This window comes from Lutra lutra, chromosome 16 (genome assembly GCF_902655055.1).
Source record: "Lutra lutra chromosome 16, mLutLut1.2, whole genome shotgun sequence".
In the NCBI taxonomy this organism is placed as follows: Eukaryota; Metazoa; Chordata; class Mammalia; order Carnivora; family Mustelidae; genus Lutra; species Lutra lutra.
This window is the reverse complement of record NC_062293.1, coordinates 19,529,087-19,547,524: the sequence shown is the minus strand read 5'-3', so window position 1 is coordinate 19,547,524 and position 18,438 is coordinate 19,529,087. Positions and strand designations below refer to the sequence as shown.

Here is an 18,438-nt window from a genome sequence, read left to right as displayed (position 1 = left end):
TGCTCAGAGGGGAGCCTGCTTCCCTTCCTCTCTCTCTGCCTGCCTCTCTGCCTACTTGTGATCTCTGTCAAATAAATAAATAAAATCATAAAACAAAAAAATTTTAAACCCAAGCCTCAGCCCCTCAATGCCTCCCTTTACCTCATCCTCCAAATCTAACCCTTTAGCAGGTCCTCTCTCCAAACATAACTCAATCTCTTCTTACCAACTCCATGCCACCAATTACCCTACAAATCAAATTCCTTACCATGACTTCCACCAAATCCTGCCACATCTAACCCTTATCCGTGACCTTCTCCAACCCTTGGTCCAACCTCTGCTCCCTACATATGATTCACCAACTACTACTCTCCAGCTACACTATTTTTCTTTAATAAACCAAACTCATTCCTAGCTTAAGACATTTATGCTCGCTGTTCTTCTGTTAACATTTGTTCCCTACATTTTTTCCAGGCCAAATCTGTCTTTAAGGTCTCAGCTCAAGCTTTTCAGAAAGGCTTCCCTGGTCCCTAGGTAGTCAACCTCTGTCCCCAGTCAGGTGCTAGTCTGTTACATATATTTCTCCAAGTTAAGTATGTATGTATGTATGTATGTATGTATTTTTAATTATCTCACTACTATCACTTTTTTTAAAAGTTTTTATTTCACAGTATTTATTGGCTTTGTTAGTTTGTTTTGTTCACTTTTTCTAAGTAGGCTCTACGCCCATTGTGGAGCTCAACATAGGGCTTGAACTCACAACCCTGAGATCAAGACCTGAGCTGAGAGTCAGGACACTTAACTAAGTGAGCCACCTGGGTGCTCCTATTTATTGGTATTTTATTTTATTTTATTTTTATTTTTTTTTAAAGATTTTATTTGTTTATTTGACAGAGAGAGATCACAAGTAGACAGAGAGGCAGGCAGAGAGAGAGAGGGAAGCAGGCTCCCTGCTGAGCAGAGAGCCCGATGCGGGACTCGATCCCAGGACCCTGAGATCATGACCTGAGCCGAAGGCAGCGGCTTAACCCACTGAGCCACCCAGGCGCCCCTTTATTGGTATTTTAAATGCATCTTTATTTATTGTACATCTCCCCTCGATAGAACATGAGTCCCAGCAGAGCAGGGACCCATCAGTCTTGCGGCTGTATTCCCACTGCCCAGGCCATAGTAGGTTCCCAATCCTATTAGGTCACAGAATCAAAGTTAAAACCAACGAAGGGGCACCTGGGTGGCTCAGTGGGTTAAAGCCTCTGCGTTTGGCTCAGGTCATGATCCCAGGGTCCTGGGATCGAGCCCCACATCGGGCTCTCTGCTCAGCGGGGACCCTGCTTTCCCCTCTCTCTCTCTGCCTGCCTCTCTGCCTACTTGTGATCTCTGTCAAATAAATAAATAAAGTCTTTAAAAAAAAAAAAAAACCAACGAAAACGTCTTTTTTTTTTTTTTTTTTGAAGTAGGCTCCCCGTGGAACAGAGAGCCCGATGTGGGGCTCAATCCCAGGACTCTGGGATCATGACCTGAGCCGAAGGCAGAGGCTTTAACCCACTGAGCCACCCAGGTGCCCTGAAAACCTCATTTGATTAATAATGAATATGCCAAATAGCACATAGTAGTTTAAAAGTGCTTTTGCTACTTTTATTTTGCCTGATCTGTCACCAGCAGCTCTTGGATGGCTCTGATCTAAAATTATTCCTCCTCCTACACTCCGTCTTATTTACCTCACTGTTCTCAAAACCATAAAAGTAACATCTCTTTGAAGGCATCTGAGTTTTAACAGATACATTTGCATATTAATACGAAGGGCTTTTCTTCAAACACAGTGGACAACCAGTTTTCTACAAAGGTCTATGCTTGTGCGATCGGGCTGGCCTATTTCTTAGGCTTATGAATCTTTTCTTTCTGCTTTATAAATTCCTTTTCCTTTCTCTGAGGAAAGGACTGTTTCTACTGAAGCTTGAACAAATGAGCAAAAGCGCAGAATTTCCTGGGTTGCTCCGTGCAATTCTGATGATCCACATCACTGGGGAAAGTCTTTGGAAAGTAGTACAAACAAGGCAGCAGAGAAGTATTCAGTGATTTTGTGACTCGATGGCACCAAGTCTTTCTGATTCACTTGTAACATCAAGTACCTACCTCATCTAGCATCTTCCTTTCTTTAATTGACTGGGTCACCCCTAAAGAGATGACAGAAAAGACAGGTCACACGAAGGCAGAACACGGAGTAGAGGTCCTCTCTCTGTAAAGCCACAGCTCCCTAATAGATTTTCTTCTGGAAACACTGTGGTGGCTGAATTTAAACATTATAAAAGTGCCTGCTGCACATGGATTTCTGCCTGGTATTAAATAAATCCTTAGTTATAGGCAAACTTTGCTAGGTGCAGATTAGTTCCTATTAGTTAGGAAAAGAAATCCATTTCCCCCAAAATCACCAGCTTATCCCAACAAAAAGATATGCATTCAAGATAAAGCTAGTTTAAGTGTTACCATTAAAGACCTTTTGGTAATTCAGATTCAGCATCAGCAAAAACCCTAGGTGTTAAGAAAATGTTAGGTGTAAAAATGCAATTCTGAGGTGTTAAGGGGAGGAGGGGAGACATTATATTGTACTTACAGAAATAGCTAACTACCCATTTTCCTCCTGCAATACCCAGAAAATATTTCAGTGTCCGTTCGCACACAAACTCAGCATCTGCAGGATGAAAAACACCCAAAAGATTAGAAGTTGAAAACAAAAATCAGGAAGTTCTGTTGTAAGAAGCTAAAATGCCCCCAAGTCCTATGCCACTTAAGATCAATCCGGATTGGGGCGCCTGGGTGGCTCAGTGGGTTGAAGCCTCTGCCTTTGGCTCGGGTCATGATCCCAGGGTCCTAGGATCGAGCCCCGCATCGGGCTCTCTGCTCAGTGGGGAGCCTGCTTCCTCCTCTCTCTCTGCCTGCTTCTCTGCCTACTTGCGATCTCTGTCAAATAAATAAATAAAATCTTGAAAAAAAAAAAAAAAAAAAAGATCAATCCGGATTGATGATTCCAGAAGCCCTGTGATAGACTCCGAGGCTGGAAGCATCCCTAATTATAACCAGCAGGTGTGCATCTTTGGAAGTCTAGAAGAGGCTGATACGAGGTTAAGACCACAGGAGACATCTGCTCTATCTTCTAGGTGCTCAAGATGTTGGTCACTGTGTTCAAGAAATTCCCTGTTTCAGGAGTACTGATACATGTGGATGGGAAGGTCTATTTCACTGGATGGCAAAATGTGAAGGGATATGAATATGTGAAATCCTGAATCTGAAATGTCCATGTAAGTGACAAAGTTTCACCCACTAGAAAGTCTACCTGGGAAGTCCTAACTGCTTAGTTCCCAATTCCCCTTAAAGGGCCAGGAAAATAGACTATTTTCACAGCTCTTCTCCTTTCTATATATCTCAGAAATCAGTAGCTAAAGAATCAGTTCTGTTTGTTCCATAGTGTTTCAAAGGCCCCCTTTGAAGAACTAAACAAAATGGAGGTACATTTAGTTTTAAACAGGAGAAATGGATTTAACTAAATCCTAAACACAGAAGGCCATCTGCCAGTGGAAGCAATAGCCATTTTCTCTCCCAGAATTCTTCACAAATAAAAAAATTTTTTTTCTTTCTTCAATTTTTAAAGCTTTTAAATGTTGTAAAAGTTGATTCAGTAATAGGCTTTAAACTCAGATTTCTGTTTTAGTTCATTTTTAGTTTAAAAGTAGCAAATGTATCACCTTTGTTTAAAGACCGAATGACTGTAGATTTAATTTGCCTTTTTTTTTTTTTTTAAAGATTTTTATTTATTTATTTGACAGAGAGATCACAAGCAGGCAGAGAGGCAGGCAGAGAGAGAGGAAGCAGGCTCCCTGCTGAGCAGAGAGCCCGATGCGGGGCTCGATCCCAGGACTCTGAGATCATGACCTGAGCCGAAGGCAGCGGCTTAACCCACTGAGCCAACCAGGCGCCCCTAATTTGCCTTTTAAAGTTTGTTTTTTTAAAGATTTTACTTATTTATTTGACAGAGAGAGATCACAAGTAGGCAGAGAGCCTTTTGAGGGGCTCCATCTCAGGACCCTGAGATCATGACCTGAGCCGAAGGCAGAGGCTTCTTAACCCACTGAGCCACCCAGGCACTCCTGATTTGCCTTTTAAAGTTTTCACCTTTTAGCAGCTTTGATCTAAAATTATAGATTAAGATATACTAAACATAAATGACATTCATCTCTAAAATAGTAATTAGGGCGCCTGGGTGGCTCAGTGGGTTGAGCCGCTGCCTTCAGCTCAGGTCATGGTCCCAGGTCCTGGGTTCGAGCCCCACATCGGGCTTTCTGCTCAGCGGGGAGCCTGCTTCCTCCTCTCTCTCTGCCTGCCTCTCTGCTTGCTTGTGATTTCTCTCTGTCAAATAAATAAATAAAATCTTAAAAAAAAATAAAATAGGGGCACCTGGGTGGCTCAGTGGGTTAAAGCCTCTGCCTTCGGCTCAGGTCATGATCCCGGGGTCCTGGGATCGAGCCCCACATCGGGCTCTGCTCAGCGGGGAGCCTGCTTCCGTCCCTCTCTCTCTCTGCCTGCCTCTCTGCCTACTTGTGATCTCTGTCTGTCAAATAAACAAATAAAATATTTAAAAAAAAAATAAAAAATAAAAATAAAATAAAATAAAATAAAATAGTAATTAGTTCAAAGTACCTTATCCTGGCACCTGACTCCTGGGAGCATTATCCTCTGACCCAGTGCGACAGTGTTTGCACCTTAGAAATCCCAAGATCTCAGAAGTTCTAAGGCACGGTGTCCCTGCCAAGGAGTCTGGACCCCTATGCTCAAGCGCCATCAGCTATAAGACAGAAAAATCCTGGAAAGGGCCACTATATTTCTGGAGAGTCCATTTTGTTCAAAAGGGTTTAAGACTTGAACTACAATCTGCAACTTCCGTGGGCTACATGCACTGTTCTTTGCTTTCTGGGGCCCAACAAGTGAGTCCACCTCCTCTTCCAGAATGCAGCTCTCTGAATATTGGGGAGACAGCTAGATCGTTGCCTTTGGTCTTTCCATTCTTTTTTTTTTTTTTAAAGATTTTATTTATTTATTTGACAGACAGAGATCACAAGCAGGCAGAGGCAGGCAGAGAGAGAGGGAGAAGCAGGCTCCCTGCTGAGCAGAGAGCCCGATGCGGAGCTCCATCCCAGGACCCCGAGATCATGACCCGAGCCCAAGGCAGAGGATTTAACCCACTGAGCCACCCAGGCGCCCCTGGTCTTTCCATTCTTTCCTCTGTTCTTCAAATGACACTGTTTTGAATTCCTTTCCCTCCATCCTCATCCTCTACCTCTACCTCTGCAGAAACACTCTAGTTGGTCAGTGACCAGCTTAAAAAGAAAGCCAAAGGAGAGCAAGTTACCTTCCAGGCAGCCGCTCCTGCAGAGGATGCGTTGTGGGGGGAGGGGAGGGTCAGCATCTACATTTCTCTTGCTCTGGACACTAGGCTTGTGTACATAAGGCCCAATTCCAAATGTGATTTTTCAGCGGCCTTGAAATGTTTACTTAGATTTAGCTAAAAGCCTCCGAGGTCTCCGTTATCACACAAGCCATAATTAAGATTGAAAAAGAGGAAGGTGTAGGACAAATGAATTTTCCCCTTCTCTTTTTCCTGGTTCATACGCTAGGCTACCTCAGAGCTGACAGGAGACTTGCTTCCCGGAAAAACTGTCAACATGCTCAGTCCACGTGCGTGAGTGGAGCTAGGACACAGAGTGGACATGGAGCTAGTGTTTGCAACTGCCCGTTTTTTTTTTTTAAGATTTTATTTATTTATCGACAGAGAGAAAGCAAGAGAGGGAACACAAGTAGAGGGAGTGGAAGAGGGAGAAGCGGGCTCCCTGCTCAGGAGCCTGATGTGGTGCTTGATCCCAGGACGCTGGGATCATGACCTGAGCCAAAGGCAGACACTTAACCGACTGAGCCACCCAGGCGCCCCCGCCACAACTGCCCAGATTTAGACTGGGAATTCACTTCATTCCCCTCTTTGCCCCATGCGTTCCTCCAGGACTTGGGATCTGCCTTATCAGACAGCCCCTCGCACAGTGCCATCTAGGCAGGGTGGACTAGAAGTGGTTCACCATTCCTGGCTCACTACTCTCCAGATCTTACCCCAAACAAAAGGGGGTCAGGACATAACAAAACTATTATTTTTCGTTTCTTTCTTTTTTCTTTTAAGATTTTATTTATTTATTTGACAGAAAGACAGATCACAAGTAGGCAGAGAGGCAGGCAGAGAGAGAGAGAGAGAAGGAAGCAGGCTCCCTGCTGAGCAGAGAGCCCGATGCAGGGCTTGATCCCAGGATCCTGAGATCATGACTGACCTGAAGGCAGAGGCTTAACCCACTGAGCCACCCAGGCGCCCCTTATTTTTCTTTCATAAACAACTGATCAACTGTTGGAAGACAGTCATCCATCCTTTGCCTGACAGATTCTCCCATTTCTTCATGTAGTTTTATGCAACAGACATAACATGCTCTGTGAGGCTCTTGGTATACCTGTTTTCATGATGACATGAGTAGTCTCTTCGGAAATTTGATTAGTTAAAGTGATGTGGTGTTTTCTGGCAAACTTGTGCACAAGCATCTGAAATCAAATCAAATATTACATTATAATCAATTACCTCTAGTACATAGCTTCGAATGCTAGTTACCCTAGCTTTGACTCTCCATTTTCCTCATAAAACGTACATCCCTTTTATTCAAACATGCCTGAAGTCCCAAAATGAATAGTAACTTAATAAAAAATTATGTAGAAATCATTGGAAAAAATTCTAAAATAGTTTGCACTCACAGACACAGAATTACAACCCAGGATTCAAAAATAATAATTTTTCCCTTTAATAGCCCTCATCATCCCTAAGCCAGTTCCTTTTCAGAGTGATACTCTACTATAATTTAGGGTTATCTGCCTACACTTTATAAGCCAAGAGGTAACCAGCCTGTTCAGAAAGTTATGCCACCGGCACGTGGCTAAAAATAAGGTTCAACCCTCTAAGAGTTACAAAACATTCAAGATGCTTCTAAAGGTCAGTGCAAAAGCTATCATTTCCCCTTAAGAATAAGGATTGGGGGCGCCTGGGTGGCTCAGTGGGTTAAGCCGCTGCCTTCGGCTCAGGTCATGATCTCAGGGTCCTGGGATCGAGTCCCACATCAGTCCCTGCTGAACAGAGAGCCCGCTTCCCTCTCTCTCTCTGCCTGCCTCTCTGTCTACTTGTGATCTCTGTCTGTCAAATAAATAAATAAAATATTTAAAATTAAAAAAAAAAAGAATAAGGATTGGAAGAGACTCAGATGCATCAGAAAAGAAAGCTACAGCCTTCTAGCTGTGATCTATCAATCAAATAAAAATCAATAAGCAGTAAAAGGGATTAACCAGATCCATTACGGACACAGTAGACATAATCAGTAGCTACTCTTTGGTAAACAACTTCTCTTCCTAAGGGCCATCTTGTACTAGTCACGGCCACCCCTGCCAATATTTCTGTGCTGTGCAAAACTGCAACGGAGAGCAGTCATCTTTCTTTTAAGCTGCTTGCTCCGTACTGCCACAGGGCACTGCAAAAGGGAGGCTAGAGAAGCTAATGACATCCTCCCCCTTTTGCCACTGCCCTCTGCCAGGATCATTAGCAATTCTGAACTGATTAATTGCTGAAATCCCAGCCTTGAAACAGTGTTCAGTTAGAACAGCAACTGCTGAAAAGATCATCTTAATGTGGGCTTCCGAATTAATCATGTGTACTACAGTCAGCAGCTTTCATAATAAATTTACCACAGTTCAGCAAGTCTGAATGGAGCCGAAAAGTTTTCTTCTTGGCTTGCCTAAAGACAACACGTCCCCAAGTGGCTTACAGTCTAATCTGCAGCTCCGCCGAGTCGTCCGTGGCAAGAAAAGATTAGATCATTTTAGCCTCTCTGAACAGCTGAACTCACAAAACAAAGCGGAATGCTAATTTTCAATGAATAAATGGGGATTCTAGAGGTATAGGTAAATGATCAAGAGCAATGTAAGCAGACAAAGGTATGAATTTTCAGAACGAATAGCTGATCTGGGCACATGGCTGTGAGATGGGAATTTTAGCGTTATTGATGAGAATTTATTCACTGTATCTACTACGGCAGACATAGTAGATACAGTGGGATTAGTAGTGGGATACATTTGGCCCCTGAGCCACTACCTATAGAGAAGCGAGAAATGGTTCTAGGAAGATTATATTAAGAAAGGGTTAGGGACGCCTGGGTGGCTCAGTTGGTTAGGCAGCTGCCTTCGGCTCAGGTCATGATCCTAGCGTCCTGGGATCGAGTCCCACATCGGGCTCCTTGCTTGGCGGGGAGCCTGCTTCTCCCTCTGCCTCTGCCTGCCATTCTGTCTGCCTGTGCTCGCTCGCTCTCCTCTCTCTCTGACAAATAAATAAAATCTTAAAAAAAAAAAAAAAGAAAGGGTTAAAGGAAGCCCAGGAAGGATATATTAAGACAAATACTTAAGAATGACTGGGTCATCTCTCAGTGTGCAATAAATGGCACCCACTATTTCATCCATCTGATACGCTGGTGTGTTATTCTATGATATTAAAGAAATATTCATTCAACTACTTTATTATGAAAGGATACCAATGGTGATTAATTATCAGGGAGATCAATTTCCTAAGATGTCTGAAATCTACACTCAGCCCAAGCAGAAACAAAATTTCAGTGGTCTTAATATTTTAATGGATATTTTTCTACAATGTGAAACAATTCCTATTTCTGGTACCAGGGGCCCAAGGACATGTCAAATTCTTTTTTTTTTTTTTTTTAAGATTTTATTTATTTATTTGACAGAGAGAGATCACAAGTAGACAGAGAGGCAGGCAGAGAGAGAGAGAGGGAAGCAGGCTCCCTGCCGAGCAGAGAGCCCGATGCGGGACTCGATCCCAGGACCCTGAGATCATGACCTGAGCCGAAGGCAGCGGCTTAACCCACTGAGCCACCCAGGCGCCCCAGGACATGTCAAATTCTAATAGGGAAGGGGTGCTGTAGGGCAGAAATGATAGAGCGAGCTATGGAATAACTGTTACAAGCCGGGAAGACAAAACCTGGACAAATGCCACTATCTGGCCATTTGCTTGGAAGCACTTTGGATTTAGTTAATTATGGTTGTAAATTCACTAAGATGTAAACCAAGGTGTTTCCTCTGGGGATTAAAACTATACTTACTTGGGTTTTAGATTTAAAAAAAAATAAATTAAAAAGCTCTATGTTATACTCAAAACTATACCCTTTCTGCTAATATTTAATAACTATTTTCTTAAGTAAATATATACAAAATAGTCTATGCTACAGCTTTACCTAGGCCCCAATTTTCAGAAATTAGCAATGGAAATTAGATTACATAGAATTGTTCTTGGTTCCTAGATTTCTTATACGTTATTCATTGCTAGTACGTATTGAAAACTATTTGCAATATGTTAAGACGTCTCAGTTGTTAGGGAGATACATAAATACACTCACACATTCTTTTGGGGTTAAGCCTGATGCCACCATAGATATTCTTCTGTTGACTCTTTTTATTGAAGATATAACTTCTGGCTTCTCCCTGCCCACACTGTCTTCCCTCTTATCATACCCAGCAGTATTAGCAATATGGACAGCAGCTGTACTCTTGGCTGATTCTTCAACTTGAAATTGGGGTAATTTCAATGCAGAGGTTGCAGCTGGCATGCTGTTAACATGAGCTGGCTCTGGGGCTCTGTCTGTAGAGGCATCAGACTCAGGGTCATCAGAGAAGAGGCTGATTCCAGACTCGAGGTAAGGGGTTCCCTCTGAAAGGCATGGGGGAAGAAGTTAAACCCACATGATGATGAATCTTCAATTATAAATAGTATTCATCATGATTCTATATTTTAAACTTTTTTTTTTTAAGATTTTATTTATTCATTTGACAGAGATCACAAGTAGGCAGAGAGGCAGGCAGAGAGAGAGAGGAGGAAGCAGGCTCCCTGCCAAGCAGAGAGCCCGACGTGAGGCTCGATGCCAGGACCCTGAGATCATGACCTGAGCCGAAGGCAGAGGATTAACCCACTGAGCCACCCAAGCACCCCTAGGAGAACATTTCTTTTGTTTTTTTTTTTGGAAGAACATTTCTGAAATGCTTCAGAAAATGTCACTCCACCAGGAAGTAAGCATAGCTAAAGAAAACGTGAGATTCCTAAAATGACCTTAATGAACACAGCCAAATACAACATTTAGGTGCCAAAGAGCACCTTTTATGATAATGTGTTTTTGAGGACTAACTTAAAACTTTCTTTACTGATTAAAACTTTGATTTATAAGCCATAAAACACACCACTCATTTAAAGTGATTTATAAGGCATAAAATACATAGTCATTTATATTCATTAATTCATAAAATAAGAACTTACTTTGGAGATCGGACTCATTTTTCAATAAAGGACAGGCTGAAAACTTCTAGGGCCCTAGAATTCTTTATTTTTTTACTTTATTATTATTATTTTTAAGTAATCTCTATGTCTATTGTGGGGCTCAAACTCACGATCCCAAGATCAAGAGTTGCTTCTTTTACTGACTAAGCCAGGCAGGCGGCCCTAGGGCCCTAGAATTCTTACTTAACAGTTGAAATAAAATATTTAGAGCACATAAGACTCTCCCATCCTCAAAACTGTTGGAGTTAAACCAATAAAGACAGACTAAGAACTGCAATAATTTTCATGTAAACTTGGATTAATATTCAAGTTATTTTTCTAAAATGGGTTTAAGTGTAAGAGAAGCATTCACTATAGACTAGACATGCTAGACATCTTAAAAGTTGATTAACCAAAATATCTTTAGGTCAGATTCAAAGTAAAACAGATGTGTTTTCTCCATTACAACAGATGAAGTATTACCCAGATCTGGTCTTGGCAAATAAGGCTGCTCCATGAAATCTCGCGCCTCTGACCTACTTGATTGCTGCTCATCTACACTGACAACCTTAATGAGCTCCTTTTGAGAAGGGCAGTCCGTGTCCTGAAGACTCCTTGGGCAGCTGTGCACATACCACCTCGTATCTAACAACCGAGACTGAGAGGGAGAAGACCTAGAAGAAGGATGAAGGGAGAAACACACCACGACAGTTCGTGAAAGGACTCATCACCTTTCCTGGGCAGTGGACGCACAAGTGGAACAGCTCACTGTCAGGGACATGGGGAATGACTAGCGGAGAAGAACCCGAGTGACTGCCCAGAAGCCTGGATTCATGAAGCCTGCCAGTACGTCAGGGCTGACATATAACAGCTCTGCTTAGGGCCTGGGCTGAGGCAGGCCATCTCTCAGCTGTTTAAAAGCGTGTCAGCAAATTTCACCAAATTCTCCACTGCCGCTCACTCAATCAAATTCTATATGCTACTCCACTTGAGTCCAAATGGATGTATTAGAATCAGATCTCTCATGAAAATAGAAAGCTGATTAATTTTGACATTTATACACTCATTCTTTTTACCCAATTTTAGCAGAATTTATAGAATCATGCCTACCTCCTACCTTTTTGACGTCCAAAGCCATTCTCAAAACAAAAGCCAGCTATAAAATACTGTCAGAAGAGCACATGTGCCGAGTGATTCCATCCTCCACTCTTTCAGGTGTTTAGGGCTTTGCAGAATAAGATACTTAGCAACAGATTTAAAGGATACTTAACAGATTTGAGGAATTCATCCTCAAATGCATTATTTATAGTTTCCTTTAAATAGTAAACAATGGTCTTTAATATAATAAAATTATTATAATATGCAATCTACCATATGGATTATAAAATATTATAACATAATATTAATAATTAAAATACATTAAATAATTGTCTATTAAACAATTATTGGGTGCTTACTACAAGTCAGGCAATAAAAGTAGGCTCTGTGCATTAAAGATGAGCAAAACCCGAACCATAGCTCTCAGGTAGTCTACTAGAGAGAGGATGTTCAATCAAAGTGTAGGTTTTTTTCCTTTACATATATACAAATATATGTGTGTGTGTGTATATATATATATATGAAATATATATTTTAGGGACGCCTGGGTGGCTCAGTTGGTTAAGCAGCTGCCTTCGGCTCAGGTCATGATCCCGGCGTCCTGGGATCGGAGTCCCGCATCGGGCTCCTTGCTCATCGGGGAGCCTGCTTCTCCCTCTGCCTCTGCCTGCCATTCTGTCTGCCTGTGCTTGCTCTCTCTCCCTCTCTCTCTCTGACAAATAAATAAATAAAATTTAAAAAAAAATTATAAAAAAAAAAAAAAGAAATATATATTTTATGTAGGCTCTTCACCCAGCATGGAGCCAAATGTGGAGCTTGAACTCACAAACCTGAGATCAAGATCTGGGCTGAGATCAGGAATCGGACCCGTCACTGTCTAAGCCACCCAGGTGCCCTAATGTGCAGGTTCTTTAATAGAAGTCTCTGTAGGGTACACTGGGGAGGAGGAGGAGGTAGAGGAATATTTAGCGTAAATATTAAATGGATGGTTAGCACAACAGGTTAAAACATGGCAGTGAGGTCATTCCCTCTAAACACGGGCTTATGGAGGCCAGATCTCTGTATTCTGTCACAGCCACAATGTCAGTCTCCAGCCTCAAAAATATACCCTCAGTTCACGAGGCTTGAAAGACAGTGTGATTAGATTATCAACAACTTGTCAACTATTTTCAGGAAGATAAATAAAAAAATAAAAGTATATGCATACGCAGTAGGAACTCAATAAATACGAATTCTTTTTCCTTCCTAGAGTGGTGAGACGCTGGACTCTAACGGCTCTGAGGATCTGTCCTGAACTATCAAATAGAAAGAACAGTCCCAACTTGTCCTTTTACCCTCACAGTATTGTAAAGATCCAACAACGAAGCAGATAAAGTACTTTTGAAAACATGAAGTGCTGCACAGTCTTACAATAATGAATTGCATAGACATCCCTGAGAGATATTCTGAATTTTCCTGAGGTAAGTCAATAGCTAAACTTTTTCTAGAGAGGCCAAAATTTCAATCAGGGCCAGGGCTGCCTGTCTGCCTCAGCTGCCAGGCTTTAGGTTTCAGTTCTATATTTTATTCTGCCCTTCGAAAAGGACAGATCTACTGTGCATTTCTCACCTCGTACCTCAGGCCTTGTATAGTTCCAGAAAACCTACGCGGAATTAAACAAAAGAAGTGTCCTAGAGCAATGAGAGGTTAGAAACAGCTCTTTACAAAAAAAAAGGACAGTGAAAAAAATTTAATAAGAGTTTGATATAAGTAAAGATGTTACTTAGATACTACAATGAGACATTTATTTCTTCTTACCTTCTCGTTTCTGGTTCTTTATTTTTACCGGTGGAACTATCCAGAGATACCTGATATTTGTCCGCAGAAAGGCTTTCGGGATTCTGGCTTTTAGGATAGTCACTACTTTTCTCTGAAGTTAATACTGCTTTAAATGGAATGAGAAAACAAAGAAATCTACTTTACTGCTTTGTCCGGATGGTGTAATTCAGGTGAGGATATTGATTTTTTCAAAAGCAGCAACCTGTGACAATCAAATTGGTTTTTAAACAAGTACATCAGGCAGAATTTCGTAAACAGAAGTGATGCGGCACCAGATGAAACTAAATGACTCAAAAATTGTAGGGACAGTGAAAAGAAACACTTTAGGACGGAGTAAATGAAGATACCTGGCTGAGACAAGGCTGGGAAATACATACATTTTTTTGGCCCGGAATGATAAGGAAACAAGAAGAGGAAATGAATGTTATCTCTGCAGCAAAATAAATTATTCTGAAATCCCCTTAGATAACAGGGAAGAGAAGTACCGGAAAGCACCAAGCACATTCCCTACTGCCTCCACATCAAAGACTTTAGAGGATTGGGGGCGTGGGCTGTTTGCACGTGTGGGGAACTAAGAGGGGAACCGTTGGAGGAGAAAGAAAAAACAGGTGACATTTTGCTTCCCATTTTCAATGACAAAGAAAAAAACAAACCAAAAAACCAACACACACATAAACCAAGGTGCTGACTGATAAGGAACCTTGAAGTAAATCTATGGAACTGCTGATGAAATGGCACAGGAAAAGGAAAACACACACAAGGACCCAAGGCAAAGTTCTGGCACGTTAGTGCGTCCTTTTTATTTATGAATTCTTCCAAATGTATTATTGTACCACTGCTTTCTAAGAAATGCCTTTGAGGCAGAAATCTTTTAAAAAGCAAAACAAGGGGCGCCTGGGTGGCTCAGTGGGTTAAGCCGCTGCCTTCGGCTCAGGTCGTGATCTCAGGGTCCTGGGATCGAGTCCCGCATCGGACTCGCTGCTCAGTGGGGAGCCTGCTTCCCTTCCTCTCTCTCTGCCTGCCTCTCTACCTATTTGTGATCTTTCTCTGTCAAATAAATAAATTAAAAAAAAAAAAAGCAAAAACAAACACTTAAAATTACAAATGTCTTCTACCCATTAAAAAGTCACTGATGAGGGCGCCTGGGTGGCTCAGTGGGTTGAGCTGCTGCCTTTGGCTTAGGTCATGATCCCAGGGTCCTGGGATCGAGTCCCGCATCGGGCTCGCTGCTCAGTGGGGAGCCTGCTTCCCTTCCTCTCTCTCTGCCTGCCTCTCTGCCTACTTGTGATCTCTCTCTGTCAAATAAATAAATAAAATCTTTAAAAAAAAAAAGTCACTGATGACTGTAATTAATTTTGAGCTTTTATTAGAAAAGCTCAAATGCATAAAACAAAGGCAGAAAAATTTAAGCAAAAGCCTATATTAATTAAACTGTTTTTTAAGTCACTGGGTAGCCTGGTGGGGGGAGATAATCATAGATCTCCTGAGTTACTCCTCTAACGCATTATTTCTAGTTTCCTTTATGCCTATCTTTTCTGGATCTGTGTGTTAGAAACACAGGAACTCCCAACCGCTGAAAGCAAGCAGTCTTACAGTGAACCAGCGGGATGTTCTTTCAATTGCGCGTCATTTACCCCCCAATACAGGGTGATAACTGATAAAAGATAATGCATAGTTTCTAAGGAATCACACCAAACAGAATTAACCACTGGAAAGGGTTAAAAAAAAAAAAAAAGAAGTGAGGGGCACCAGGGTGGCTCAGTTGGTTAAGTGTCTGCCTTCAGCTCAGATCATGATCCTGGGGGTCCTGAGATCAAGCCCTATGTTGGCTCCCTGCTCAGTGGGAAGTCTGCTTCTCCCTCTCCCTCTCCCCCTGCTCATGGTTTCACTCTCTCTCAAATAAACAAATAAAATCTTTAAGAAATCAGAAGAAAGGGGCGCCTGGGTGGCTCAGTGGGTTAAGCCTCTGCCTTCCGCTCAGATCACGATCTCAGGGTCCTGGGATTGAGTCCCGCATCGGGCTCTCTGCTCAGCGGGGAACCTGCTTCCCCCCCCTCTCTCTCTGCATACTTGTGATCTCTCTCTCTCTGTCAAATAAATAAATAAAATATGAAAAAAAAAAAAGAAATCAGAAGAAAAAAAGAGTGAAAAGGTGTGCAGCAGGGAGGAGCCTTAGATACAAACACAGATATTAAAGTCATTCCATCGTCTAAACGTTTGACATATGAGTTGCTCTTTTCTTTTTAAAGATTTATTATTTGAGAGAGAGAGAGAGAGAGAGAAACAGTGCTCAAGAACGGGGTGGGGGTGAGAGGGAGGGGGAGGGAGAAAATCATAAGCAGACTCTGAGCTGAGCCCAAAACCCCATGGGGCTCAATCCCAAGACCCCAAGACCATGACCTGAACCGAAACCAAGCATCAGATACTTAACTGACTCAACTACTCAGGTGCCCCGCTCTTTTCAATATAATAAGGCTCAAACGACAAAGAAATTAAACTAATCTGAGTTGGATTCCATACCTGAAGAGTATACAAGAAACACTGGGCAAAAGTTTTCCTCTTTTTGGGCACCTGGGTGGCTCGGTGTGTTAAGCCTCTGCCTTGGGCTCAGGTCATGATCTCAGAGTCCTGAGATCGAGCCCCGCATCAGGCTCTCTGCTCAGCGGGGAGCCTGCTTCTCCCTCTCTCTCTGCCTGCCCCTCTGCCTACTGATCTCTCTCTGTCAAATAAATTAAAAAAAAAAAAAAAAAGTTTTCTGCTTTTCTTCTTCCTCAATCCTTATTTCATAAAGCAGGACCCAGAGCCCAAGTCCTGGAATGATCCCTCTTAGATCACACCCCCCCTAAAAGATTTTATTTATTTGAGAGAGAAAGAGTGTGAGAGAGAGATCACAAGCAAGGGGTAGAGGTAGACTTCCCGTTGAGCAGGGAGCCCGACATGGGACTTGATCCCATGACCCAGGACTTGATCATGACCTGAGCCAAAGGCAGACACTTAACCGACTGAGCCACCCAGGTACCCCTCTTCTGGGGGTCTTAACCCGTTATATTCTTCATGGGTAGGGAATATGGGCTAGATCAAACATTTAATAAACTTACTGCCTATTATGCACTAAGAATTATGAAAAGTATGGGGGGATTAAAGGAAAAAAAATCACGGAAGAAGGAACGCTATTAAGAAAGGATAAACTGGGCACCTGGGTGGCTCAGTGGGTTAAGCTGCTGCTTTCAGCTCAGGTCATGATCTCAGGGTCCTGGGATCGAGTCCCACATCGGGCTCTCTGCTCCGCAGGGAGCCTGTTTCCTCCTCTCTCTCTCTCTCTCTCTGCTTGCCTCTCTGTCCACTTGTGATCTCTCTCTGTCAAATAAATAAAATCTTAAAAAAAAAAAAAAGAAAGAAAGAAAGGATAAACTAGGGGTGCCTGGGTGGCTCAGTGGGTTAAGCCTCTGCCTTTGGCTCAGGTCATGATCTCAGGGTCCTGGGATCGAGGCCCACATCAGGCTCTCTGTTCAGCAGGGAGCCTGCTTCCCCTTCTCTCTCTGCCTGCCTCTCTGTCTACTTGTGATCTCTCTCTCTCTGTCAAATAAATAAAATGTTTAAAAAAAAAAAAGAAAGAAAGAAAGGATAAACTAGGGGCGCCTGGGTGGCTCAGTGGGTTAAAGCCTCTGCCTTCCGCTCAAGTCATGATCCCAGGGTCCGGCGGCTCCCCCCGCTCCCCGCCTGCCTCTCTGCCTACCTGTGATCTCTTGTCTGTGAAATAAATAAACAAAACCTTTAATAAATAAATAAATAGAAAGAAAGCCACAAGAAACACGTTGCCTGCAGATCTTTAGCAAAAACTAAATGCGCACACACTACACTCCAAAGCAAAGACAGTAGATTTACACACATATTCAAAGCCAGACAGTAACATTTTCTATGCTGTGCATTAACATGGGAAGTCTCGTCTGTTTTTAGACTGAAGAGGGTGAAAGCACCCCAAAGAAGAGAGCTGTGCCGGGGACGAGACTTTGGGCTTCATTATCTGGGAGAGGAACTAAATGAAGGTACGGTTACAAAGAAAGCATTTAAGGAAATACATTTGAACCACTGCCATAGCAACAGAGTCCTGAGTTCCTCATGCATGAGCTACTGTTTCTCTCTGAACACAAAAATACTGCAAGGCACATTCTGGGACCAGGGCCACACTCTTCTGGAGAATTAAGACTTGAGTTCCTAGAAAGACGAAAAGGCAGGGCCTAAGGCCCCCAGCAGGGCTGCAGAAGGGAGCGATGAAGAAGGAACCTTCACAGGAAGTTAGCAGGGTGGCTATCACGGAGACAGTAGTGAAGAACATTCTGCGGGGCAGGCGGAGTGGGGCTCACCGCACCTGCAGGTCCCTAAGTGGAGCCCCCTACCTCCCTCTCCCTGCCCCGCCTGGGCCGAGCACCTGTGCCTGAGCATAGCCTCTCCCCTATGTTTCTGTGGATCTGCCCCTATTTACAACCTGCCTGATGTGCTCTCTTCACGACACCATAAGGCTCTGTCCAGTTAAAGACTCAACCTTTCAGCTCGCTTTCCTTCATTTATGCCATGTTATTCCTCAGCTCCATGTTCACTTTTTGTCATGATTTTACTTATTTGACAGAGAGAGACACAGCAAGAAAGTCAGATATTTGACCGACTGAGACATCCAGGCACCCCAGGCCCACACTTTGTAGTACGATAAAGGCTTAGGGAGGAGAAGAATTCTGCTTAACATACCAGAGTTTGGCCAATACGACAAACCTTTTTCTGATGTGTTTTGCTCCGGATTGAGCAGATCCTCCGGAGCACAAGAATCTGCCATGAGGGAAGGGGAGCTTCGAGAAGTCTGGCTCCCGTGCTGCTCTAACACAGCTTCCAGTTCGGCCATTTCCTGCTGGAGCTTTATCAGGTTATCTTGCATGGTATCCCTCTGCTGTAAACACAAGAAATGACACCAGGAAAGTCACACTCTTTTAGCAACTTGCCAGAGAGCAAAAGTATGTCACACCAATTAATTTTTTTTTAAAGATTTTATTTATTTATTTCACAGACAGAAGATCACAAGGAGGCAGAGAGAGGGGGAAGCAGGCTCCCTGCTG

The 18,438-nt window shown here is 42.8% G+C and overlaps 1 protein-coding gene across 12 annotated transcripts in view; it reads right to left on the bottom strand.

Moving 5' to 3' along the window:
* The window catches only part of BRCA1 (BRCA1 DNA repair associated), a 68,871-nt gene that overhangs the window by 11,228 nt on the left and 39,205 nt on the right, over positions 1-18,438 (bottom strand). For 9 of the 12 annotated variants that reach the window (XM_047706077.1, XM_047706070.1, XM_047706071.1 and 6 more), the window contains 7 exons: positions 18,101-18,272; positions 13,313-13,439; positions 10,901-11,091; positions 9,507-9,817; positions 6,516-6,603; positions 2,591-2,668; positions 2,113-2,153 (listed from right to left, as the gene is read on the bottom strand). In XM_047706077.1, coding sequence (XP_047562033.1) covers positions 2,113-2,153; positions 2,591-2,668; positions 6,516-6,603; positions 9,507-9,817; positions 10,901-11,091; positions 13,313-13,439; positions 18,101-18,272 — 1,008 coding nt within the window. The remainder of the gene's footprint in view (positions 1-2,112; positions 2,154-2,590; positions 2,669-6,515; positions 6,604-9,506; positions 9,818-10,900; positions 11,092-13,312; positions 13,440-18,100; positions 18,273-18,438) is intronic. The other 3 variants (XM_047706072.1, XM_047706073.1, XM_047706081.1) reach the window with 1 other exon arrangement.